The sequence below is a fragment of the Mus caroli genome, unplaced genomic scaffold (genome assembly GCF_978045245.1).
Source record: "Mus caroli unplaced genomic scaffold, Mus_caroli_1 scaffold_1, whole genome shotgun sequence".
Lineage (NCBI taxonomy): Eukaryota > Metazoa > Chordata > Mammalia > Rodentia > Muridae > Mus > Mus caroli.
Window position 1 is genome coordinate 188,780,698 of NW_028227256.1, and position 26,955 is coordinate 188,807,652.

At 50.7% G+C, this 26,955-nt stretch overlaps 1 protein-coding gene across 4 annotated transcripts; it reads right to left on the reverse strand.

The window, feature by feature from the left end:
- Nucleotides 1-26,955, reverse strand: Vash2 (vasohibin 2). Of its 4 annotated transcripts, XM_021171134.3 has the most exons (9): nucleotides 25,927-26,282; nucleotides 18,225-18,313; nucleotides 15,332-15,388; nucleotides 14,607-14,681; nucleotides 10,662-11,043; nucleotides 9,185-9,300; nucleotides 5,828-5,884; nucleotides 5,057-5,119; nucleotides 1-1,114 (listed from the first exon to the last, which is right to left on the reverse strand). In XM_021171134.3, the coding sequence occupies exons 1-9, from the start codon at nucleotides 26,200-26,202 to the stop codon at nucleotides 1,042-1,044; spliced, it is 1,188 nt and encodes a 395-aa protein (XP_021026793.1). In that variant the 5' UTR covers nucleotides 26,203-26,282; the 3' UTR covers nucleotides 1-1,041. The 4 variants fall into 4 exon arrangements, with proteins under 4 accessions (XP_021026793.1, XP_085699957.1, XP_021026803.1 ...); XM_085843831.1 differs by lacking the exons at nucleotides 5,057-5,119; nucleotides 5,828-5,884 and adding an exon at nucleotides 26,883-26,955 and having other exon boundaries at nucleotides 25,927-26,153; XM_021171144.3 differs by lacking the exon at nucleotides 5,828-5,884.

Here is a 26,955-nt window from a genome sequence, read left to right on the forward strand (position 1 = left end):
GAGTCGCCACAGGCAGGCTGGCTGTGCTTCAGGGCCTGGGTGACACGGCGGCATGACACGGTGCTGGAACTTTCCCTTCACGACGGGCTCGATGCGTGAGGTCCTGTTTCCCCCAGCACCTCCTGATGCCGTGATGTGGTACCTAAAGACAAGCTCCTGGGAAACAGTCCACCATCATGTTTGTCTTCATGTGAGACAGCAGAACACATTAACAACAAGGAGCCACTAGGAACCAAGGCTGACCAGACGTCTGCCCTCCTGTCTGGGATGTCTCAGCACTGCTGTGATTTTGGGGAGCAGATGATCTCTTGTGCCTTTTGCTTGCCTCAGAAACGGCTCAAATGTCAGCAGCTGCATGGACTCGAGCTCCTCAGCGTGCTTGTTAGAAGGAAACCTGTCCGCAGATGCTTTAAGAAAAGTGACTCCAACATCCCAAAGCGGGTTCCCTTATTGCCAGAATCTGAGTGCTTCTAAAGCATTTGCATATAACAACTTAAATCTCATCTCACGTGTGAACCAGAAAAAAACCAAAAAAACCCCTCCAAACCATCGAGATCCCTATAGGAAACAATACAAATAGAATATAAAAAACTCATTAAGATTGCATATCTGATGCCAAAATGTTGAGGTAATATCAACTGCTTAAAAAAAACCCACCCATCTTTGCTTGTTATTGCTGAGGAGACAGTAATACTGGCTGAGTTGCCTGCTGTACCAAAAAGTGGGAGGAACTCCATAAATGGTTTCTAGAGCTGAGGCATAATGTCTAAAGCAAGCGGAAGAGTCAGCAAATGGGGAAAAGTAGAAAACTGCAGTCAGCATTGTTCTTGAGATCCTGAGTGAGGGAGTCAGTCAACCCAGGGCTTTGCCCATCACTTCAGCCCAGGCATGCCTGCTGCCCAGTGAGTTCTCAAAACCCACTCAGATTCTATCTCCAGGTAAATCCTTCAAAATCAAAACTCCACAAGTTGCAGTTCCTCCTGAAGCTGCTGGGTAAAGTGCAGAGAAGAGCACCATAGAAGCCTTGCCAGCCTGGCTCGGCTAGATCCGGATCTGATAGCCCACTTCGTTCAGAGTGCTGAGGTCAGCCACCTTCTTCTCGGTCAGAGCAGGCCTAAGGGTAAAGGCAGAAGGATGATAGAGAGGGACCAACCTAGAGGAATGAAGCTCTTCAAGGGGCTGCAGTGTGGTTAGCTAAGCCTCCCAGGATTTGCCAGCTCCCCGCACCCGCACTCTCGGCTCCCGAGTCTCCATCTACCTTGACAGGTTTTAAGGACAGGCTTTCAGTGAAGAAATTTAAAAGCATCTCCGGTATTGAATGAGTCTTTAAGCCTGAACTTAATCACATTAACGTTGTAAAACTAAAACAAAAAAACCTTGAAAACAGCAAAATTAAGCAGGCCCTTGCTTTTTTGAGACAGGGTTTCACTGTTTCCCAGGGTAGCCTTGAACTTTGCGTCCTCCAGCCTGAGTCTCCCATGTTCAGATATTACAGGTGCATAGCACTAAGTTCAGGGCTACAATTTTTGAAACCCAGTACCTCTCAGGTCTTAACAAGTTACATATAATACAGGACTAGGCCAAATTCTTTTGGCAACAGTGAGCCCAGGGGTCACGAGACTAGGTTTTGGTGGGCATTCAGTTCACACTGTAGGCTTGAATGTGTAAAATCAAGGTGTGTTGCCCACTGTGATGGCACGCGCCTTAATCCCAGCACTCGGGAGGCAGAAGCAGATTGAGCTCTGAGTTTGAGGCCAGCCTTATCTACAGAGTATGTTCTAAGACAGCCACAGATATGTAGAGAAATCCTGCCTCAAAAAAAATAAAAAATAAAAATGGAGGTGTGCCTTTCAGAAATCACCGAAACCACACGCCCCAGCATAAAACTACCCAGAGCAAAGCATCTTTGCTAAGAAACTCCTAAAGCATGTGCCAGCAAGCTGCCTAAGCACTGTAGGGCACCAGTTAAGGCACTGGCAGCTTTCCAGGAAGACACTGCGTAAGCCTTCTGACAGCTTCCAATATCTGATGAACCCCTTATCAGCGTGGGTCAACCTGAGCGAGACTGTAAGTGGGATTTAGGATGCTGGTGAGTTCTACTTCAGTTCTGTCATCTTCACAAGAGCATCAAAGATGTCTTTAAATGACATCCAATGACACTATCTTAAGTGCTAAAAAGTGAAAATTCAGGTATAAGAAAGTTCTTAAACCTTTGAAAGATTTCTCTCTAGCGAATTGTTTCCTCTTGACAGGAAAGTAGTCCAGCTCTCTCAACTGCAGAACAGCAGACCTCGTAGCTCAGCAACCTGCCTCTCAAAGAAGGGCTTGACCACCCTAAAACACTTTACTCTCCTGTGGTAGGCAAGCACTGGGCCACTGAGCTCTCCCCAGCTCCCTTTTCGTTTTATATTGGAGATGAAATCTCAGTTACCAGGCAGCCTTGAACTTGGAATCCTCCTGCCTCTCAAGTAGCCACTAAGAGATTCTGACATCTTGATCTATGATCATTCTCTATGAAGCAACTTCACAGTAGTCACTAAAACTTGCTCCTTGACCCCACTGAAGAACTTGTATCTTAGTCTCCTGTGGGTGGTGGCACCATGTTTGTGTGTCTTTTCATGGTTCCTGGGATGCCCACAGTGATGTATGGGAATGTAAGTGGATGTACACACACTTCGCTCAGCGGTGTCAGTGAGCTCAAGGCCTTCAGGGTGATGGTGCTGTGGTCCAATCATGCCCTAGATAGAGATCAGCTACTTTAAACAGGACCACCGCCTACTAACCTTGAGTGGCTTCCAGGACCCACCTGGGGACCCTTTGTGGGTTAATAGCCAAAAGGAAAGTGAACGCAAAAAAAAAAAAAAAAAAAGGAAACAAGGCAGGAAAGAAGAAAAAGTCAGCCTTTGGAGAAGCCGACTCCAGTGAAGAGCTGGCCTTCCCTTTTATTTTCCTGTAGATGTTCTTGTGAGGATGTGTGTGGAGGTATGTGTCCAAGTGTGTCCATTGCATGTGGAGGCCAGCGGCCGGCCTGTTATCTTCCTTACTTACTTCACCTAAGTTAATTTTATTTTCTTGAGATGGAATCTCTCACTCGACTTTCAGCTTGTAGAACGAGGCTTCCAGAAAGCCTCACATCACCCTGTCTCCCTTGCCCCACATAGTGGGCTTACCGTGTGTGTGTGCTGCCATACCTGGCTTGTTACGTGGTTCCAGGATCTGAACTCAGGGACCTCAAGCTTGTGTAACAAGCAGTGAACTGAGCCCCTCTTTTCTACTGACTGCCTCAATATAGTCTAAACTGGTCTTCAACTTGAGGACTCAAGTGATCTTCCTGGCTCCCACCTCTCAAGTAACTGGAAAAATGGATGCACTACCAGTCAGGCTCCCCTGGATTCTCTAACCTGCTCTTGAGCTAACCCCACTCAAAAGGCTCTGTGGACAACCATCAGAAAAGAGCTATAGGGAATTGACTCCCAGAGTTGGGAAGAAGTTGGTTTAAGTTGACAGCAGCTTTGAAATACAGACCCCAATCTCCTTGCCCATGTTCCTCTAAGAACTCCTGGTGGGTAGAGTTGAGAGGTAAAAAACTTGACTGTTCTTTTTAGAAGGTGCTCCCGACATTAGGGGGAGGGAGACTATGGCTCAGTCATTAAAGGCACTTGTCACCAAGCATGACCCACATGGAAGGTAAGAACACACAGGTTGTCCCTCTGCCCCTCACGTGTATGGTGTTCTTACGCACATAAATGTAGTGATAATAATAAGACCAAAACACCCGAGGGAGCAGAGACGAGCCCCTGGGAGAGGGGAAGGCTGTCTCCCTTTAGAAACTTGATCTTAATTGAGGCTGGTGAAGTCACTCTTAACCATTCCACTCAGCTGACTGTTGTGTCAACCCAGTGACACAGATGTTCCTAAAGGGATTATTTAGGCAAGTGCAAAGACAGAGAGGAATGTGGAGCTAGAAGTGGCTCCAGATGTGAGCAGAGGGTAGCGTAAGCCCCTAGAACCATATATGGGACCCAGCTGACAGCCTCGAGCCAACTGTGATTATTTTCCTCCCTGAGCACTCGGCAGATTTAGAAACAGCTTGCTGGCCTTAGGTAAAGAGATAACAGCATGACAATGGCATCCAAGAGACTTTCCTGATGCAGACCAGCTCATCGAGCCCAGGGTCTGAAGCCACTGGGGCATGATCAAAGTTGTCCCTTTTAAAAAGCAAAACTAGCTGGCTGGACCAAAGCCTGTCTGAAGGAGGCTATGGGCAGAAGAGCCTTTTGTTGACCTATGTCTGGGAGCCAGCAGTGCTGGTCTAGCTTCTGATGCTGGTCTAGCTTGTGGTTATGGCAAATACATGCGTCAGCAGGAGGAGGAGTCAGCTTGGAGTGTCCATGTCTCCTGTGATTCCTGCTCCCCAGTTTTTCTGTCATCCTTCCCTCTCCTGCAAGGCACCACGAGTCCTTTCTTCCCTAGTCCTGCCCCGTAGGAGGCAGGGTATACGAGGAACGGGGGGAGACTCTCCCCTTCCTGCTCACCTCAGTCCACTTAAGCCTCCATAGATACCCTTTGAGGCTCCTCCTAATCTCAAATGCAGATAGAGAGCAAAGTGGCCAGGATTTCTGATTTGGAGAAGAGCGTGGCCTAATGAGTTCTGCAGCACTCTCCTCACGTCCCCACAAGTGCAGGGCTCTGGATGGCCACACTGTTCCAAGGCTACCTGGCTTACAGGTCGATCCCTTCTCCACACTCCCCACTGGAAAGAGTTAATGAGGTGCTCCTGGGAACCTGCTCAGCCAGGGAAAGGGGCTATGGAGATGGGCCTGAATCTGAGGGCCTAGGGAGTTGGGTACAGCCACCCCACCTTTTTTTGAGAAGTTTAAAATATACTGGCCTATGACTGCCCCGCAGGAGCTACAATAGACCTTGGGGGGGCAATAATGGGAACGGGCTAGAAGGGAAAACACTTGGGGACCCAGATCCTCCTGGTCCTTTCCACTCCCAGGACACTCTGGTGTGAGGAGGGGTGGGGCCCTGGCACCCACAGCTTCAAACTCACAACTGTCTAACAGCTGTCTTCCTTGGATGCAGATGAAGGTGCTGGTGTGGCCGATTGTCTTGGCTGCATGACAAAGTGGTAAAGATTAGGGTCTGGGGCAAGGAAAGTCAATCTCTTTCTGCCTCCCTTGAGGGTGACTCAGAGGCACCTCCCAGATTGACTTCAGTGAGGCCTGAGCATGGGGACCAGTCATGGTTGCTGGGATTTGAACTCAGGACCTTCGGAAGAGCAGTCAGTGCTCTTACCCGCTGAGCCAGCTCTCCCCAGCCCTAGCTTTCAACACTTTCATCTTGCCATGTTGGTTGTTAATGTAAACACTTTGCCTTGGTTCATAAAGTCCAGTGGGGGTGGGTCTGCTGTTGAATAGCTTTGGGGAGCTCAAGTTGTGGTCCCCACCCAACAGCGGAACTGAGGGCTTGTCAAAAATAAAAACTCACATTCCCGTCCCAAAGCTGCTGGTTCAGACGCTCCAGGGGAGGGTGGTTACCTCCATTCTGATTTGGAGCAAGGCCCCTCTGAGGTCCAGGATCCACCTGTCAGTGAAGCCCTCGGTCTGCAACCCTGGCTGCCTTTTCCAGACAGCATGGCTTCCTTCCCCTGGCACAAGGCCACAGGAGGCACAAACCATCAGCCTCTCTGCTTGTTTGTCTACCTGGAGCCTCTCTAGTCCCTCCCTGCCCCTAAGCCCACACTGTAGCATCCCACCCCTCTGTCCCTGGCTGCCCCAAAACCTTGCTTCCTGAATTCACCACTTTCTTTTTGAACCTTCACCTCTTGCCCCCGGTTATTTCCACCTGGCCGTCAAAGACAGTGTAGTTCTCTTCAATTCTGCAAGGAAAAAGCCCAGAGGGAGTACACTGTGTTCTAGAAACTACTTCAAGAAATCTACTCTTATTTCTGCTCCTCTTCAAAGTAAGGAAACCAGGCCCCAAAGAAATGGTTTGCCCAAAGCCACCATCCTGGTTCACTGGGTCTCAGCTTAGGGCTCATCCTGTGTGCTGTCCTCCTGGCTTACCCTGTCACTCTCCTTTTCACAGGCTTAACCCTGTCATGCCCTGTCACACTGCTCCAAAGATCCCCAGAGTCCCCAGTATCTTCCACCCCTCCCTCGAACCTCCTCAGGATCAGCTCCTTCCCCAGCTTCACTGCCCATGCTGTCTTTGAGGTGACACTTTTGCCACTGACCCCGCCTAGAGCTCCCATCATGGGGGTGAAAAGAACCATGGGGCATAAAAGCAGGAGGGTGACAAAGTGAACCCCTCCCCCTCTTCTTGAAGACCACCCTTCCTGGCTTAGGGGACACTACCTGTCCTCATCCTTTCTCCTCACTCCCAGGCTCTCCCATGCACCAGGTGGGTAGAGGGGTCAGTGGGTTCCCCAGAGCAGGGCTGTTGAGGTTTGGTCTTTTGCTATGTATGTATGGTTGCCCCCAGGGATGAGAGAATTCCCCCGTATACCCAAGTAACACTTAACCCTGCCCCCCAAGTTATCCCCGATTGGTGAGTAAAGATGCCTACAACCTATCGCTGGGCAGAATTAAGATAGGTGGAGCATTTGGTTCCCAAGCTTGGGGTTAGAGGAAAACCATGAGGAAGAGAACCATGAGGAGGGAGAAGGAGAGAGGAAGGCGCCATGGGGGAAGGGATCATAAGAACAGTTCATGTGGGCGAGCCACTGGAGCTAAGAGCAGCCCATGTGGAACGAGCCATAACTCGGGGTTACTGATAGGGAGGTAAAATAATAGCTTAGAGGGTAAATATCTGCCCAGCTCTAGTGTTGTTTAAGGCTCACTATAAATATAAAAGTCATGCGTCTTTTATTTAGCTGGCATCTGAATGATTGAAGGTGAGGTAGAAGGCCACGGGAGGCACAAACCATCTTGGGCTCCACAAACCCTGGATTGAGAGTACATATGTATTACAACATAGGGCAGCAGGGGCTGTCTAACACTCACCATTGACAAGGGCAACAGCACTCGCGGAGCCAGAATCTCCCTCTTAGCCATCCCTTCCTCATCTCCTAGTTGGTCTCTGCTTTCTCTGGCCTCCCCAGAGCGACTCATTGCTTGCTTCTTTCCTCACCAATGAGTCACTGTTTGAACTGCCACTTCTGGGTAGGAGCCTTCCATTTTAAAGCTGTCATTAAACCTTGGGTCTCTACTGTCAGCACTTTCTAGAACATTCCTCCTGGGAGCCTGAGAAGCACCCCAGAGCCTGCAGTTTCCACTCATACTTTCCCCTGCCTCTACATCAAACCATCGTCGTCAGACTCCTGATCATCCTGACTGCCACTCTCCCATGTCCCCTCGGTCACTCACTTTTACTGGTTAAGAACTTGTCAATCCTCTGCCAACACTAACTTTCCATGGGTCCAGGGACTCCAACCAGTGACCTGCCAATGGCTGTCATTCTACGCCGAGATCACTGCCCCAGAGAAGCGCCATTCCTGTGTACCGGCCCCGGCTCTTTGGGGAAGAGCATCCTCTGTGGGCAGTTCAACCCCTACTGCTCATGGGAGCTTCAGAGGAATTAATGACTGTTACCTTCATGGACAGAGGGGACAATAGATCAAAAGACAGGTTTCCCTTTCTGCTGTCTGTGTCACTGACCTGTCAGGAAGGGTTTCTCTGTTCACAGTTCTGAGACAGCAGCACAGCTGGAATGGATGCCTGAGTCGAGAGAGCTTGGGCTCAGTGAGTGTGGGTGTCAAGGTCAGAGGGTGACGTGGTGAGGATGGGTGTCAAGGTCAGAGATGACATGGTGAGGATGGGTGTCAATGTCAGAGGGTGACATGGTGAGTGTGGGTGTCAAGGTCAGAGATGACATGGTGAGGATGGGTGTCAAGGTCAGAGGGTGACATGCTGAGGATGGGTGTCAAAGCCAGAGGGTGACATGGTGAATGTGGGTGTCAAGGTCAGAGGGTGACATGGTGAAGATGGGTGTCACAGTCAGAGACAGGCATTGAGGGCCAAACTTCGGGCCAGACATGGAAGGTGAGAAGCCATTGGCCTCTCTAAGAAAATGGCCATATGCTGGAACATGAGATCTCAACCTTTCTTGCCTTAGAAGTCCTGGACTCCCTCTTCCCACTCCTGGATGCCTGTCATTTTACCAAGTTTCTGCTAGCTGTCCGTGCTAAACCTGGGGGTGGGGGATGGGACAGCGGGATGTGGAGTGACAAGCAAGAGCCTTCTTTGAAACACTTTGTCCTACCCTGTCATCCCCAAACAGAAGCACCCTCTTCCCATCACCTCCCTAGAGTCTAGGGAGCTGTGCTGGTGCCCTTTCTAACCAGCTACAGGCCTCTGGGCCAAGATAACAAACTTTTTGTGTTCGGGTCTCGTCATCCAGAAGTGAACACAGCAGAACCCTCCCTTCACAGCCTACGGGATGAACATAATGATCAGAACAGGCTTTTGTGAAAGTGAAGAAGCCACACCCACCATGTGATCTAATTAGAGATGTTCATCAGTATTGGGTGGAACCCTTCTTAGCCTCTTACAAGGCAAATTCTGGCTCCCCCGGGACCAGGCTTTGCTCGACCACATGGCTACCATGCACCTGAGCAGGGACTCAACCAAGACTTCTGTGTATTGCTCTAGTCCCCAGTATGCAATCGGCCACTTGCTGTGACAATCCCCACTGTCATTATTTTAGCAAGCAGTGACATTTTAGTGTTTATGTGACTATGGCCTTAGGACTTGCTATCTGGTCATCCCTGGTTCCTCTGGGGACTCTCAGCAGTTCAACTGTCATGTCTTATTTGAGTCAGTTTGCCCTCAGGAGGAGGAGCTGCAGCAGCATCACCAGCCTATGGTTGTTAGACAAGGATGAAGAAGAGCCTGGAAGCATCTCTGGGCTACTATCGGCTGGCAGCACCCATATCCTGCTGGGCACAGAGGAATGCGGGTCTCTGAGATTGACAAATTTGAACTCAGACCCAAGAGAATTACAAAAAACACCACAGTAGCTCCTAAGTAGCTGAGCTGGTTCCAGATCCAGACTTCCTAATTCTATTTCCAGTGTTCTTCCATTCTTAGGTCTTCCCTGGTTCAACTCATCCTCAGTAGAGTACTGCCTGACAGGCCAGGACACCCCTGCAAACTAGGAAAAAGAAAATGGCACTTACGATTTGTCTCTCCTGCCGAGCCTCCTTGGAGGGCTTGCTTGTCTCCTTCGTGGAGACAGGGACTTTCCCCGGCTTCTCACTTGGGTTGGAGAGTGGGCACTTGCAGGTTTCAAGATCTGAAGAAGACAGGAGTAATTAGCCACACCCATCTCTCACCTTCCCACAGCATAACACCCCAACTGCAGCCTGTCCAAAAAATGCATGTTGGACTCATTCTGCACTGGGAAAAGATAAGGGTCACTTCCTGGAGAGTGAGATGGAGCAGCAGTCATCTCCCTTTCTGTGGAGGGAGGGGAGCCAACCCCAGCCCCTCAGCCTCCAGAACTGACATGTTTCTCACCCTGGGAGGCAGTGTCTCCTCTACAGTTCTCCAGAAACCAGCTGCTGCTGGCCCCACCTCCCACAGTGAGTCACAGAGCAGGCTTCAGATCACCACCCCATGTTCTGAAGAGTGAAGATAGCCTGAATCAGAATAGTCACTTTCTCTTAGTGTCTCCACGGGCTCTGGAGGGACAGGGACAAATGGGTGTGCTGCCACCACAGAGCTGAGCTGACAGAAGGAAGAGTGGATAATGAGACCATCTACCAAGCTCAAGGACAGTGAATGTCCCGGCTGTCTATTGTGACACCAGATGCCGAAGGCCTTGCAATTTAGGCTGCACAGATGCAGTGTGACTCTGAAATAGATCATAAGACAGGGTGACTGTCTCAGCTGCTTTCTTTGCAATATCTAAGATGGTTTCAGCTGTGGTTTGTGAAGCAACATTTGCCCCTCAGGGTCCTTATGGGAATCAGTTCCAGGATCCCAAAGGAACACACAAATCCAAGTCACTTATGTTTGCACGTGATCTGTACATATCCTCCCATAGACTGAGTCACAACTCAGATGACCTGGAATGCCTGAGGCTTGATAGTTGTTCAACTCCATATTATTTAGGGAATAATAAGAAAAAAAAATCTTTATGTTTTCAGTAGAGCTGCAAGGTTTTTTCCCTATTGTCCTTGATCCACAGTTGGCTGGAACTGATGGTGCAAGAATCTACCAGCAAAGAGGGCAGACCAGCTCACACACAAAGACTAACCGTCCAGTCAAAGAGCCACAGACAGTGTGACTGTTAAATCCTGACTCTCAGTTTGATGGGACTGAGGATCTCTCGAGAAGACAGCTCTCTGAGCATGTCTGTGAGGAAGTTTCTCGGATGGGTGAACTGAGGTGGGAACCACAAACTAATGTGGACAGTGCCATCCCATGGGCTAAAGCCGAACTGAATAAAAACCAGAAAGTGAGCCGAGCCCAGCAGTGGACACAGTTGCTCCAGGTTCCTAGCACTGATACCTGCTGTGATGGAGAGCACCCTTGAACTGTGATCAGCACCCTCCTCCCTCCCGTCAGGTCAGGGGTTTCCTCCTGTGTGTACAGTAACCAATAGGGATGAGAAGGAAGCTCCCATACAGCATGTGCTTGTCCCGAGCTCACCTTCATCCGCATGTCCCTGGCGTACTTCTCCAGCTCCTTCCTGATGTCAGCTCTCAGCATCTTGGAGACATTGAGGACAAGTTGCTTCCACTCGATGGGCTGGAAGCTGTGTGGCTCGTGGGGGACATACAGCCCAATCTTGACCTTCTTAACCGTGTGCAGGTATTTCTTATAGGAATCTTCGAAGTCAAAGACAAGGTCGCTCAGAGTCCGAAAGGTCAGCGGCTTGTCCATCAGCTCAGCCCTTCGGCTCATGCCCAGTGAACCGTAGTAACCGTTGCAGTAAATCCCCAGCACGACATGGTGAAAGTAGTTTCCTGAGAAGTAGGTTTTAAAGCTGATAGGGAACCGCTCAATGGAAGGCTGCCCATTGGTGAGATAGCTGAGGCAAGTGGAGTCAAGGAAAAGAGCGGGGCCTTGAAGATTCAGAGCGATGGGCACGGTGCTCGCGCCTTTAATCCCAGCCCTTGGGAGGCAGAGGTGGGTGGACCACTGTGAGTTCAAGGCCAGCCTGGTTTACAAATAGGGTTCCTGGACAGCCAGGGCTACACAGAGAAACCTTGTCTCAAAAACAAAACAAAAACAAACAACAAAACAACAAACAAACCACCAAGAATTCAGAGAGCATGCCTTCCAGCATACGAAACTGCTGCTGGGGCCAGTGAGTCCATTCCCCTGTCTCCAGCAGCTTAGTATCTAACTTTCCCATATGAATCCTGTACAAAGAAGTTGCTGGGTGTCTTTGAGTATCAACTCTCTGATGCATTACCAAGTGACTATGGGATAGAGAGAAAATCTGCCATTTTCAAAGCTAAATGAAAAACAAAACAATAACCAGGCACCTTTTCCTTGTCTGGCTTCTGTAGGGCACTTGGAGCCACTTAAGGTGTTTTTACTTGTGTGTGTGCATGGTGTGGTGTGTATATATGAGTGTATATGTGTGTATGCATGCGGGTACATGGTGTGGTATATGTACATGTGTGTGCATGTATGTGTGTGCATGTATGTGTGTGCATGTGTGTATATGCATGTGTGCATGTATGTGTGTACATGTGTGTGCATGTATGTGTGTGTACATGTGTGTGCATGTATGTGTGTGCATGGTGTGGTATATGTACATGTGTGTGCATGTGTGTATATGTATGTGTGTGTATGTGCATTCAAGGTGTGGTGTGGTGTACATGAGTGTGGAGATCAGAGATCCACCTCCATGTTCCTCTGCTGTCCTTACTTCTTGAATCAGGGTCTCTTGTCCTGGAACTCAAACAGTGATACCCAGGGATCTTCCTGCCTCCACATCTCCAGCGCTGGGATCACTAATGCAAGCCTCTAGGGCTGATACACACACACACACACACATGTATGTATATATATATTCCCAGTTAGCTCTCTCCCTGCCATTTGAGTTGTGTCTCAAGACATAAGCTCTCAGCTACTGCTCCAGGGCCATGCCTTCCTGTTGTCATGCTCCCAGCCATAATGGTTATGGGCTTACCCTATGAAACTGTGAGCCCCCAAATACTCTTTCTCCCCTAAGTTGCCTTGGTCAGAGTGTCTTACCACAGCCATAGAGAGTAGGGAAGAGCAGGGACCTTCAAATGGCTTTTACATGCACTAGGAAGCTATGCCACACAGTGGTAGGGGCTGTAGCCGAGTGGGGAAGCACTTGTCTTGCAAGCATGAGGCCCTAGGTTCAATCCTCAGTGCCACCAAAAAAGACAAAATGACACCCAAGCCCAGGGGCACAGGCCTGTAGTCCCAGGGGCTGGGAGTCTGGAGGAAGTTCAAGGCCATCCTGGAATACATAGTAATAAGACTGTTTCAAAACAAAACAAAGTAATCATGGTACTCTTTAAAACATGTTACCAATCAAACCAACCCAGGCTTGCTTGTGGTAACAGTAGCTTTTAGCTTCACTTCCAGTATCAAGTGTGTTTCTTCCAGGGCACCTGGGACCTTGACCAGCTGTTCCTCCCAAATACTTGCCATAATTCAGAAAAGAATTTTAAGAATCATGTGGCTGACGAGCACGGGAAAGTCTGCACACCCATTAGTTAGCAGTGTGCAAAGGGATGTCCAGGAAGGGATCCTGAGCTTGAGGTTGAAGTGAAAACGTGTAAGACAACGGCTGGGGAGGTAGCCTAGTCTGTAAAGATACCCAGAACCCAGGTTTACAATCCCAGGCTGGGATGGATGGAAGGAGGAAGGGATGGAGATAGATAGATAGATAGATAGATAGACAGACAGACAGATAGAGATAAGAAGATGGATGGTGCCTGTGTAGCCCCATCTAAAGTTATCCCTGGCTTCATCAGATAGAAGGACAGGTGACAAGAAGTCAGCCAGACCTACCAGCTTCCCAATCCTTGTTTCCCAGGACAGTGGGAAGCTCTGGGAGATGCTGACTGTGACCCGGATCACTCTTCCCAGGGGAAAAGCAGGACACCAGAGTGCTGACAGAGCAAACCTGTAAGTTTGGATGGAGGTCTATGCCAAGGGTCCAGTTTCCCTGAGTTGAACACAACAGGGAGAAGCTCCTAGGCTTGTGACCCACATTCTTGTTCTCTGAAATGTCACATAGGTAAGAACAAAATAAAATCAAGAGCCCTGGCCCAGCGGGTTCCTAGATCTATTCTCTACAAGCCCCGATGTTCTGGATAATTCCAGGAACATAATGCTCAGATGTGTGACAATGTGCAAAGAACAAGGTGGCCCATACACCCCAGTCCCACGCATCCCTGGTCCCTCGTTCCAGGTGGCTCTACGTCATGTCAGGTTATGTTCTTCGAGCTCTTCTCCGTTTGTGCTTGACTCTCTGTCAACTCCTATGTCTGGCTGGCTTCCAAGTCCTGGCAGTTCTGGAAACTACCTCGTCCAACCCAGCCCCTCAGCCAAGGTCATGGTCCAGGTGTCACCATTCCCTCCCCTAAGCACTCACAGTGGGCTCTGCAGATCCAGCCCAGCTGCCTCCAACACGTCCTGACTGTCCTTCAGAAAGCTACTGTATGTGAAGTATCCAGGATGAGAACACAGCCGTCTTCAACTTCAGAGCTTTCTGAAGGCCACTTAGCACAGCATTCAAGATGCCAACAGCTTTTGTCTGGGGCCGAATATTAGCCCAACACCTTGTTCTGCTTCCTGCTTCCATGACTATGGTCCCCCCCCCAGCCAACTACCACAAGACCCAGCATTTCTCCTGCTCTGCTCTCAGGTGGCGCTCAATTGCCATCACCATCAGTCAGGGTCATCACAGCTTTTCTGGACCAATTTCTCTCCAGGCAAAGAGCCAAGAATGCAGTGAAAATAACTGAGCATTAGAGAACAGACTCCTGTCCCCAGATTCCATCACGACACAGTGCCAGACCCCTGTGTCCCCAGATTCCATCACAACACAATGCCAGACCCCCGTGTCCCCAGGTTCCATCACGACACACTACCAGACCCTTCTGTCCCCAGATTCCACCATGACAGTGCCAGCCGCCTGTGTCCCCAGATTCCATCGCGACACACTGCCAGATCCCTATGTCCCTGGGTTCCATCACGACACACTGGCAACACTTGCTCTTCTCTGCAACTCGCTCTCAGTGTTCCCCCAGTGATGGATCTGGATCTTCGCCTTCTTGGTCTTAACTCCGTTTAAGTGTCTTACTTATGACAGTGTCATATTAATGCAAGAAAAGTCACACAGGCACTTTCCAAAGTCACTCTGAATTTGAATTCTCCTGTGACTGCTGAATCTACAGTCACTAACTAGCCTGACATCTGTCTGGCAGCACCACAGATAACTGGTTAGATGAAGCTGGTTCAAAGAGCCAAACCTTGGGTGTGTTCAACTCCAGCCAGGTCAAATTAAGAGAGGATCTGACATTTTTCTCCAAGGACATCAAAGACACAACTAACTCCAGAACAGGGTCACAAAGGGACAACACAAAGCTTAGAGGATACATGCCCAGGATGACTGCCTCCAGGCATTTGATAGGCAAGGATTCTCGGGTCATCTCCTTCGCTGTCTCCATTAACCTGTAGGACAGAGCACAGCAGATCATCTCAGAACTTAGGCAGTTATGCGGTCAGTTTGGCTGTCTGTCAGCCCATCAGTCTGTCTGCATGCCCACCTCCACACTAGGCACCATGCAGGGATCTAGAGAGAAAGGGAACAATTCTCTTCCTAGAAAGAACCCAAAGCACGCGTGCCCCTGACAGAACTAAGATCCTCGAGCCTGCACCCTCCCCCCAGTTACCTCAGAGGAGGTGGTGTGAGCAGCGCTCAGCATGGAAACAGGGACTTACAGGATTGCAGGCCCTCTGCTGTCCCGAAAGTCGGTCTGGTTCATTTCTGAGTCAAGGTCTCTCTATGTAACCCCTGGCTGTTCTGGAGCCTTTAATGTAAACCAGGCTGGCCTCAAACTCAGAGATCTACCTGCCTCTCAAGTGCTGGGATTGAAGCTGTATGTCACCACACCTGGCCTGAGAGTCAGTCTTGACCACTAAATTTAGCTGCCAAAAGCGACTAGTCCTCAGTCCCTTCTACACAGGCCCTGAAGTACCTCCACCTCCACCCTCAGACTAGAATTCTGGAGCCCTAGGACACAGGGACAGATTGGGAGAGGGTGCTGGAAGCTCAGTGATAGGAGAGAAGCCATGTGGTCCTCAGATCATGTGCCACTTACCCGCTCAGAGGTCGCATTTTCCTGATTTCAAAGAACTGGGTCCCTGTGTGGTTGTATCTGTGCGAAACATGTAAAGGAAAAGAGACGGAAACTCCAGAGTCCTGGTTGCCCAGCAAAGCCACAGATTCCCATCTCTCCGTGGGCTAAGAAAGTATCGCTTTCCTGGCCAGTGGCCAGGGGGGAGCCAACAGTCCCTGCTTCCCACTGTGCAGCCTAGAAAGCCAGCTCCTAAACTGAACCTGAGGTTCGCCTTTGACGTTCGTAGCACTTCATAGCAGGCTACCCTGTGCTACGCTTGTTTGACTGCGTGTCTTAAGTCACATGCTAGGCCAGAAGCTCTTGAGAGCTGGGACTTCTCTTTTATCATCTTTGGATCCCTCATAAAGCCTGGCTCTCCAGAGCTAGCAAGCCTGGTCCACCAATGACCTACTCCTGTCATGCTTTCTGAGACACAATGTTGATTTTTTTTTTCTAAGCTTAAAGAAACTTGATTTATATGTTTTTTTCTTCTGCCTCAAGCAAAATCCTATTTGTACAAAGTCTGTGTTGGGAGGCTGTGGATGACTAATGAATTGTTTGCCTAGAGCACTGTGTCCAGATACACAGGGCTCACTCCCTATGTGTCCTGGTGATGCAAGCAGCTTTGAGGGTGGGAACCATGAGGTGGCAGGGCCTCATACTGCTGGAGAGGATTAAGGTCCCCTCCAGGGTGAGGTCACAGATGAAGAGCCAGGTGACAGCCACAGCGCATGACTTCTGCCCCACTTCAGGGGCTAGGTAGCTAGGCCAGAGGCGAGTCTAGGTAGCTGTCCTGAGCCATGGTTAAAGCAGCGTAGGCCTGCTGAACATTTCTAAAAATAAGATATTAAAAAAATCTTAGTGGTAAAAGAAAAGACAAAAGAGGGCTCTTATTTGTAAAGTGGTGCTTTTTTAACTTTATCGAAGATTTTGCTCAAACGGTGGGGTTCCCTGTATATCTGAAGCAGAATTCAGTTTCTACAAAGTAAGATTAATCCACACTTAAGTTGTGAAGGGTTGTCTAGCTATGTGCTCCAAGTTTCTTGTGGCTAATAGCTGAGCTCCTGGAGGTTTCTCTCCAGCCTTCCCTGTATGAAGCCCAGAGCTCCTGGGCAGGTGCCCCATGCTAGCAAAGCCACGGCCTCTCTTTCCAGACACACAAGAAGACTAGCTTTCCAGTTCACTGCCTCTTGACCTCTGTTCCAGGGGAAGGCAGGGTCAGACCCATCAAAACCCCTGACAGCTGAATGCACATTAGGAATGGCCCCTAGCAACCCCTATATGCTGCCACTGGCATCCAGGACAAGACACCCAGACCGCGGGTCTGAAGGGAGAGTTTCTACTCTGCCTCCATTGATGATGGCTCCTAAGGACCTGATCCCTGGTCCCCTTGTGCTTTCTACTGCCTACACTATCGACAGTAATCTAGGCTGACAGCCTTCATTAATGTGTCAGGTAAAAGGTAAGAAGGGGGCCCTTCAAGAGCCGTGATGACTGAGCTGAGTTTGTGTGGCAGGTTTTATATCAGTGTGAGAAAATTATATGCAAAACACATGCAAATTTGTCCCTACTGATGAAGCCCATGCTGGCTCATTCTCCCTGGGAGGGCTTCGTACTAGATAGAAGTGAGAGCCGTTCTAACTTTAGGTCACTGGGAATGTTTGGTGATAGTGACAACTGAAAGAAGCTCCACTCTTGGGGCCCAGGTCTGTTTGGGAAGGTGTTTGCATCCCTCAATCACCAGCAGCAATCCATGTGGAGTCTCAGTTTGGAGAAAAGAAGCAACACCCAATAACTCTGGTGGGACCTTGGCCTGCCAGCCTCTCTCTGGAGGGAGCTACCATTTCCCACTGAGACAGCTGGACTCCACGGAGAGGATGCCACACAGGAAAGCAGACTTATGGGGCAGAAACTGAGAGGCTAATAAAGTATTCGATCTTAATGAGCAGAGCAGGTGCTGACTCCAGGGTGCTAGGCAGCCCTGGGGAGGTGCTGTTGTCTGGTCCCTTCAGGAGACAGAGTTGTTCTTTCCTGCAGCAGAGAATGGGGGAACATTCTCTGAATGCTTCCTTCAGTACTCTCATCCTCGAGGCTGGGGAGAAGCAAGCAGAAAGCAAGCCAACAAGCCTGGGCCTCTCCATGCAGGCAACCCAAGCCCAAGCCCCTGAGAAACACACTGGAGAGGGTCCCCATCTTACTCCTGTGCTGGAAAACACCAGAAGCCATGTGCGGCCATTACCTCGGCCCCTTCGTCCCTACAGTGCTGCTTCTGAGGGACCTGCAGAACGGAACTAACCAACCCTGACTGTAAACCACTCGAGGGCCCCAAGGCAAACAGAAAAGTTCGTCTGACCGAACCCTCAGGCTCCTCAGTAGCTCTTTTAGCTCGAGCTGAAGCAGGGTCCCACCGCAGAGGCCCTCCCAAGCGTGCACATACAACTGGGACGAAGTCACCTACCTGGCTTGCTTGGGATCGTGAGAGATCAGGAATGTGTTAAAGCAAGTGAGAGATGTAAAAGAGGGAAGGTCAGAAGAGGAGAAGGAGATGCTAATCATGTAGAAAAGGAAGACTAGAACAAAGAGGTGGAGAAAATGGAAGGGCGCAAAGAAAGGGTGCCGGAGAGGCAGGGCCAGGGAATGGAGAAAGAGAAGTCACAGCCTGAAGGCCGACCATCTTCACCTCCGAGGGACAAGCCCTGGCTGTTCTGGTCCCTGCTATCACAGGCTATAAGCTCTTACCCAAGGGTGCTCTCCAGCACCTGTGCTCACCAACCTTAGAGCTTTGGATGACCAAAGGCAACAGACATGCTGCCAAGCTTGCCATCGCCATGACCATCCCTTGTCTGGGGTGCTCAGCCCCTGGCTAGAAGGATACTGTAGTGTCTTCATGTAATTCTGGATAGCCTGGAGCCAGTCTGGGATCGTCATGGACAACCTGTAGTTTGGGACCTGGGGAATTGAAGGCTACAGAGAGACAGAGAGAGGGGACTCGTGTTATTGGGGGGCTGCTATGGTACAGCTTCTGGAACAGGCATGGGGCTGAAGCCAAGTGACAGCTGCTCCCAGGAGCAGACACATGTTCAGTATAGTCACCTGCTGATATGGTACCTTCCCCACACTATCTTCCCCCTGAGATAGTCCACCATTGAAGGGCCCTCTAAGCTCCCTCCAGATATACTCCACTATGAGCTATGGTTCTCAGTGGCCCTCCTGACATTTACTGTAACACAGTTGGCCTTCTCTATGGGAATGTAACTTCCTTGTGAAGTCCAGGAACCATATCACTGTGACAAAGCACCTAAGATAACCAAGACTGGCCCGAATGGACCCCAAGGTGCTTCACTGAGTGATTCTTGATTTTTTTATCTCATGATCCATTCTGCAGCATGGCTAATAGTGACCCTTTTATCTGTGCTCCTCTCTTGAACACTGTTGACACAGGATACAAGGTAAGTGGCAGAATGGCACAGCAGCCATGGGCATCGCTTCTAAGTCACACCAGAACCAGAAGAGGGCATCGGATCCCATTAGAGATGGTTGTGGGGAACCATGTGGTTGCTGGGAATTGAACTCAGGACCTCTGAAGAGCAGTCAATGCTCTTAACCAGCTGAGCCATCTCTCCAGCCCGGGGAATCATTTTTCAATACCACACTCCTCGCACACCCACTGCTTTCTCTCCTTTCCTGAGTTCAAGATTAAGCAAGGCCCTTCTCTTGCCTCGACTCTTCTCTGGTGAGTGCTATGCCCCTGCCTCATGAGCCTTCTTATCCTATCCTTCAGCAGCCCAGCCAGCTCTCCCAAGTGCCTACAGTCAGCATTTGAGCAAACCGCTCCCAAGACATGAGGATGCCAGCCAGCCAGCTGGGAACACATTTGGGTTTGTTTATCCCCACTGACTCCTCATCTTCTTCAGGTTTGTGGTGAGCCACGTCACTGGTGACAAAGAAACTTGTTCCCTTTGGATGCAGGTTTGAGAGAGGAGGCTTTTCTAGGCATTAACATCTTTGTAAGAAGCAAAGGAGTGGAAAGCAAGATCAGTCTCCTCCTTGAGAAAGCAGGGCCAGCTTTGCCGGTGGAAGGGGAGGTGGCTGGTAAGCAGACCCATGGACAGCCTAGCTGGGCAGCAGAGCCAGACACCACCTAAAGAGTCCCTGGCACTCCAGGCACAGGCTCCGCCACGCAGTGACAGATGGGCGTGGTGCTCTGAGCACAGGGTAGCAGGCTTTCTGCCATTTGTGTGACTTTGGCTGCATTTACTGCAAACGTTCTCTGCTGATAAGATTCCTCTCGGTGCCTCTACTCAGCCTTGACTTTGAGGCGTTCTAAATTCATAGAAACTGTCCCTTCAGCTGGAAGGGAAGCAGTCATACTTAGCACACTCAAACCAAAGTGCTATGTGTGTGTGTGTATGAGCACGAGTGTGGCTAAGTGGGCACACACGGGCCCAGCTGTTCTGCAAGCTACATTTTCTCTCTGACACCTCAACTCCAACTCCCTGTCTGGGAGGGGAAACAGTTCCAATGTGAACATATGTTCCTACGACTTCATCCCCCTCCCTCTTTCTCTCTGACACACACACACACACACACACACTCACACACACAGTTAGTGAGACAGAAACTCACACACACCCACATAAACAGTTTCACACACACAAACTCACACACTGAATTCTCTGTCCAACAAACACTAGCAATTGTGGAGACTTCCTTGTTTTTTCACAGTAACACCCACATGTCTAGCAAACCTCTGTAAGAACCGACCAGAGGTTTCAGAGAGGTGAGAAAAGAAAGTAGGCCGAGGAACAGCCTTCCTTAGCATCTCCATATGGTAAGCTATAGGCAGGTATAGAGCAGGAAGCACGGGAGCAGGGAAGGAAGGGAGAGAGAGGGAAATCCCATCAGAGAAGAGTGGAGAGGCGAGGGACGGGACGTGAGAGAGAGTTCCTGCACGCGTAGCCGGTGACTTGGCTCAGAGTCCTCTTTGGGAGCTGAACTGACCTCCGAGTTATTTCCAGCCCCCTCCATCCAGGGATCCCACAGAGCAGGGTGTGAAGCAGGACTCAGAAAGCAGCTGGGACTCAGAATAGCAGCCAATGGCGCCCACGGGATTTAGAAGAACAGCTGCAGTTACCTCAGCTGCCTGTGGTCACACTTGCTCCCAAGCAGGAGGACAAATGTAAGAATTCCCCACACGGGCTGCAGCAGGGCTGTGGTGGGGAGAGCCAAGGTGGCTCACTGTAGGATATCATCCGTTGCAATTCACCCTGATGTCAGGCAAGCTGGCTGGGGCTCAGCCCGGGGCAACTTCGAACAGCACCTTAGGCAGCCTGTGTTCCTGCTGGATCTGGATGTAAGCCAGAGGGGCTCCCCGAGGGGGTTATGATAAAACAAACACAGTAGTTGGAATCTTCTACCAGCTATGGACATGACAGGACCACAGAGCCTCCACTTGCATCCAGATAAATAGCAACACTGCCTCTTCTGCTCTGGGAGCTGCTATGAGGACAACATGGCCTGCTGTTATGAGAAGGCAGCAGGGCGAGCACTGCAGGTAGGGTACCCGTGTAAGCTGGGCCATTATCCATCACTAACATGCTCCCAGGAGCTACACTAGAGAGGCTCAGAATCAGCAACACACAACCCTGAGGTGTCGCTCCTTGAGATGTCTTCCTGCCCAACAGGAGAAAAGAACATCCGCTGCGTTGCCGAGCTCAGGCTCCGCACACGCTGCTGAGGGAATGGCTGCTGTCCTTAGTTCATGGAGACTCACAGGCAGTGATCAGAGAGCTCAGTAGGCAGCCATGAAAAAGCAGGGACAGCTCAGAGCCTCTGAGAGGACAGAACAAATAAATCTCCATCCCGACACAGACAAGTGCTAGACTCTTTTCAAAAGCAGGCACATAGTGGGGACACACTGACATGGGGGTCAATCCTGAAGTAAACCAACCTCCAAGCAGCCAATCCTGGGCCAGAGAGACAGCTCAGAGAGGCCTTTGCCACCAAGCCTGATGACCTGAGTTCAAGCCCCGAACCCACATGGAGAAAGGTGACCAACACCTGTCTGACCTTACATGGGTGTCTAGAACTTTCTATCACTGACAAGAACCTGAGATAACCGGCTTATAAAGAGCAAAAGTGGTTTTGTCTCACAGTTTCAGCGCTCACGGTCACGTGTAAGTATAGTGTCAGACCTGCAGCACATCATGGAGAGAGCAGGGGGAAGAGGTCTGCTCACCTCACAGAATCCAAGAAATGGGGGTGGGGGAGATGGGAGGCAGTGTTCTGATGCTAGGGCACACTGCCCAGTGACCTAAGTCCTTCCTGCTAGGCTCTACCTACTAAGAGCATCATAGGCTTGGGGGGGGGGGGCTAAGCCTTCAACAGGTGGGCATTTGGGGACACTCAAGATCCAAACATTGACAGCTATACACTCAAAATGCTTGAAAGGTAGGTCGTGTATCCTGTATTTCACCATAATAAACAAATAAGCTCACAAAAAGTGTTTTACTGAAGGAGAAATGCAAACAACGACTCTCTGGAAAAGGTTTAAGTTCACTAATAACTTAAATACAAACTAAGGCTCTGTAAAACGCCATCCTCCGTGCTTCCTGTGAAAGGCAGATGCCCGTGCTGTCCAGGAAGCCAAGGGAAGTTTAAAGGATTTGGAAGAAGAGGGTACGCAGTGAGCAGGGAAGAATAATGAGACTACAAGCCAGAGTCTGGCGGTCTGCCTCTCCACTTCCTCCTTGCCAAACAGGAGAGCTGACAGAAGGTAAGATGGAGGCCTGCAGGTGAGCACAGACCTGTAACTGAGATGCCATAAAGGAATGAAGGGAAGCCAGGCCTGAAGCAGGGAGGCAGCAAGAGGCCCCAGCAGGAGCGACCTTCAACAAGAACAAGGAGAAACCAAAGCGTTTCTTTCACTGCACAGGCAGCAGGAAAAAGAGCCTCCTGAAGAAAACCTGAGAGAAGCTGCACAGAACAGCCACAATTCCAGGATAGCCCCAGGCTCCTGCCTCAAAGGGCCCAGCTTGTGATCTGGGAAGAGGAACTGGAGTCACACCTTGGGAGGATTCAGTCAGACAAGAGGGAGAGTTCTAAATCCAGGACACAGAAGGGAGGGAACATCCTGAGAGCACAGGGTGCAGGGGAGAGTCTGTGGAGAGTCTCAGATCTCTTGCTCACACATCACAAAGGCGGCTCTTAGCCCTCTAATGTGAACTCTTTCCAAATTTGGAATCACTGTGAAAATGAGACACATGTGAAAATGAGGTAGGGGCTGCAGGAAACCTAGTGATGTTTCCTGCTGAGGTCCCTGGTGTCCTGCCTCAGCAGAGTTAACCTCTGGACTCGAGGAGGCCCTAGAGCCAGACCTAGAAGGGCCAGTTGCTCCTTCTGCACCTGCCTCTCTGTCACTCTCTGCCCGTCCTGTGTAACCCCAGTGACTTTTGATCTTTTTCTTAAATTATCCCAGTAAAAGCCTGGCTTGGTCAGGTGCTCGAGTGGCTCAGTAACACTTGTGGAGAAGAATGCAGACCAAATTTGGAAAGAAGACCTCAAGTGATAGCCACCTCCACCCACCCAAGCCTTCAAGCAGAACTTACTATGGTCCCTATCAGAACGTCCTGGACACACCATCCATGCCTCACAGACCCTGGGAACTTGCTCCAGATACTATCTTGCCTCAACCCACATTCTGTTGCTGCAGTAGCTACTCCCAAATTCACCAGTCCTCCTTCACCGCTCACAGTCCCACCACCCTCCTTCAGTGCAAATTCCTCACAGCATGGTGTTGGCTTGGCTAAAGGAGGATGACTTGGCCCCAGGAGAGACTGGAGTTGGAGAGGAACAGTGTCTAACAGAGCAGCTCGACACGCCTGTGCCTGGGCAGGAGCCAGGGTTTGAGGGATATTGAGGCCAGGAGGTGCTAGTGATGGGGTTAGAGATGGAAAGCCAGCTACTGAGAGTCAGCGACCACTGGAAAGGGTAGAGCCAGGAGGTCCAGCCTCAGTGGAGTGAATTTGAGACTAACCTAGACTACACAAGAACCTCTCAAAAACCAAAACCAAACAACAACCATATAAGCAATACCGGGAAATGAAATCATACAGTATTATTCCAGTTTAAAGACCCCCTCATCACTCGGGGTGGTGGGACATGCTATAAGCCCAGAATTCAGAATGCTAAGGCAAGAGGATCATAAATTTGAGGGCTAGCCTCAAATACAATGAGGACTAGCCTCAGATATAACCAAGACCCTGTCAAAGAACGGAAACGGGGCCGGGGAGATGGCTTAGTGGTGAAGAGCACTGGCTGATGTTGCAGAGGACTGGGTTCAATTCCCAGTGCCCATGGAGACTCACAACTGTCTCTAACTCCTGTTCTAGAGGATCCAACAGACTTCTGACCTGTGTGGTATTCATGCTGTACAGACACAGATACCAGCAAAGCACCCATACACAAAATAAATCTTCAAATTTTAAAAAAATAAATGAAGAAGACCAGGCAGGAGGAAGAGACAGGCAGACATCTATGAGTTAGAGGTGAGTAGGGTCTACACAGCCAGTTCCAGGACAATCAAGGCTTCAGTGTGAGACCCTGTCTCAGAAAATGAACAAACAAAACAAAAACAACAAACTTAAAAGCAGGCAAGTGCCTGCACTGGGCTGAGGGAGTCCCGGCTTATCAGCAACTGTCTGGAAGCTCTTGGTTACAATGAAAATACAAAAGATACTTCTAAGAAAAGTGAATGTTCTTTTTCCTTTTTTTTGAAACAAGGTCTCAGTACACATTCTAGGCTGGCTTTGAACTCACTGTGGGGCCCAAGGTAGCCTTGAATTTATAATTTTTGCCTCTCCCTCCTGAGTGCTTAGAGTACAGATATTCACCACCATTCCTGCGCAGAATATCCTTTTATAAAAAGGAAGTACTCAGCTCCAATCCTGGAAGCACCAAGTGTTAGTCTTGGGGAGCAGAAGCCTGTGTTCTAAATTTTGTGGACACTTAGAATCCTGTATCGGTGGCAAACCAGCCACAGTCCTAGAAAGAGCAGACAGACAGGAAAAGAAAGATGAAGAAGAGGAGGAAGAGAGAGGTGGAGAAAAAACAGGAGAAAGAGGAAAAGGAGGAATGGGGAGGAGCAAAGAGGAGAAAGGGAAGGGAGAGGAGGCCACAGAGAACAGAGGCAGTGTCCCACTGTCTCAATCACACTCCTGCCTAACTCTCAGGACTCGAGAGACATCTTCAATAGTAATAGTAAGATCCAAGCTTGCCACATGGAGAAGGGCTCCCCGCACATGGAGCTGGGGTAAAAAACGAAGGCACAGTGAGTGAGGTGCAGGATTCAGAAAGCCTGCTCAAAACAGTGGCATCCAGTCTCCGCTCCCTCTGCCCAACTCTCTCATGTTTAAGGACTCTGGTAACTCGTGGTAAGCAGAGAAAGATGCTGAAGTCAGAGCCAGGGCTGCCCGAGTTCGAGAGCAGGGCTTATTACTGCTGATGCTCCTACAGACAAGCTTCTAGTGCAGGCAAGCTCCTATCCTTTGGACAGAATAAACTCCCTGCCTAGCAAAGTAATAAAACACGATGAAGCAGGAAGCAGAGAACATCCTCCACTTCCCCAAGGACACACACAGCCTTCTGGCCTGCAGGCTTGCATGCTCAGCTGTCGCCAGCCAGGACCGGGACTGACTGCTGCCATGTCTCTGGGATATGTGATTCCTGCACCTCTCAGGAGTCCTGCTCAGCAAACGGGGTCCCTGGGGTCCAGGGAAGCCACCTCCATGGCGGCACTCCGGGTTTTCATTTTATATAACATGACACTCCCACCAGAGGACATGTCTCTCTGTAACCATATCCTTGGCCACTGAGCTCAGTTGCTCCCTGGCTGCTCTCCCGAGTAAAAAAAGAGAGGGTCACTTGGTGTCTCCCTTTACCCCAGAGACTAATTCATCCAGTGTCCTGGAAAGTCCCTTTAAGCCACAGCCAAATGCTTCCTTGGCGCCAGATAAGCTGGTAAGAGACAGGTCACTGTTCTCTGTAAGCTTCAGAGGTAAAAATCAAAAATCACTGTCATAAAAGGATAGGAAGAGGAAGAGGAAGATTGTGATGATGAAGATGAAGATGGTTAGCAAAAACTCTAGGAATGATTCACACTGAGAAGTCTGGCTGATTGATTACAAATTCACTCCATAAGTCATTTGCTAGGGAGACATGGGGGGCGGGGGGAGTAAAACACGCACGGAGGGCAGATAGGGTGGACCCTGGGGTTCTATGCTTTTTTGGAGTGGTTGGTGTTGACCTGGTGACATTAGCTTTTGATGAAGATATTACAGGAGCTGAATACATAATGGATTTGGCTCAGCCCAACCTCAGAGCTTAGCCAGCAAACCCCCTGCCTGCTCCTCTTGGCAGCAGAACAGGACTCAGTAGCTGGACACGAGGTCTCTTCCTGCCCTGTCCTGCCAAGGATGGGCTGAGCCGGTCCCATCCCTCCCAACCCGCCCATCCCATCCCATCCCATCCCATCCCATCCCATCCCATCCCATCCCACCCTTTCCAGCGAAGCCACTGACCTTAGCCAGGAAGGCAGCGTTTCTGATGGCGCCTACCATCTCTCCCCCTCTGGGGTGGACCTTGGCAACGTGCAGCCACATCCGCTCCCAGGTGTGGCTATCGATCGGGAACCCGCTCTTGTTCACGTGGAACAGCACCCCTCCGTCTTTGTCCTCCTCCTCGGAGCCTCCGCTGGTGGCGAGGCTCACGGGCCGCGCGTGGCTGCTCCGGGATCGGGTGCCTTTGGTGATTTTGGGGTGGGGGCAGCGGTGAGTGTCGGCGGCAGAGCCGGTCATGATGAGGGGCACGCGGCAAAGGGGCGGAGGACGCCGACACGCCGGGGATCAGGGCCCCGCGGGGGTTTGGGGGTGGCCTTTTAACTCTCGCGGCCACAGGACACACGAAGGGAAACCCGCTCACCGACCGGGCCTGAAAGCACTGGAAACAGCAGACACTGCAGCTCAGTAAGACAGGCATGGGGGTTCCCGCCTCGCTGCCCCAGACCCACCCCCTCAGGACTAACGCGAGCTTCCAGCCCCGCCGATTACCTAGCAGGGCGGCTGGAAAGACGCCACGAAGCCTCACACCCAGCTGCACTCGGGGATGGGGAGGCATGCAAGGAGCGCGGGGTGAGGAGGGGACGGGGTAGGAAGAAGCAAGGCAGCTGTGTAGCAAGAAGACTCGAGGGTCCCCTCCAGCTTCACGCATCCCTGGGTCCCCAGATGTGGTGGACTGCCACGGACCCAGAGCGAGCGGGCACGTGAGCGCCCGGGGCTGGCGCGAGGGCGCCGCAGCAGCCTCTGCTTGTTAGGGAGGCCTGGCGTCTTCCCGGAAGCCCCCCGAACCCTGGCGCGCGAGGGGCGGCTCCAGCCGGGGTTCCCGGGCAAGCGCAGCGCCGCCCCCTTCCCGCGGGTCCCGCGCGGGCTCCGCGAGTGACAGCTGCGGGCCGCCACGACGCGCGCGGGGCCCGGGGACCCACCTCGGGCCGGCCTCATTGCTGCAGAAGGCTGTTGGGGTTGAGGCGGTCGTCGCCTCATTCCATGTCCCAT

Bases quoted from the DNA above. Each gene is read 5' to 3' on its own strand.
- Vash2 (XM_021171134.3), bottom strand. From the start codon at position 26,202: ATGACCGGCTCTGCCGCCGACACTCACCGCTGCCCCCACCCCAAAATC. The intron at 18,314-25,926 runs GTCAGTGGCTTC...GTCTCTCTGTAG, and splicing joins ACGCTGCCTTCCTGGCTAAG to CCTTCAATTCCCCAGGTCCC. The intron at 9,301-10,661 runs GTGAGCTCGGGA...TGTCTTCTTCAG, and splicing joins CCAGGGACATGCGGATGAAG to ATCTTGAAACCTGCAAGTGC.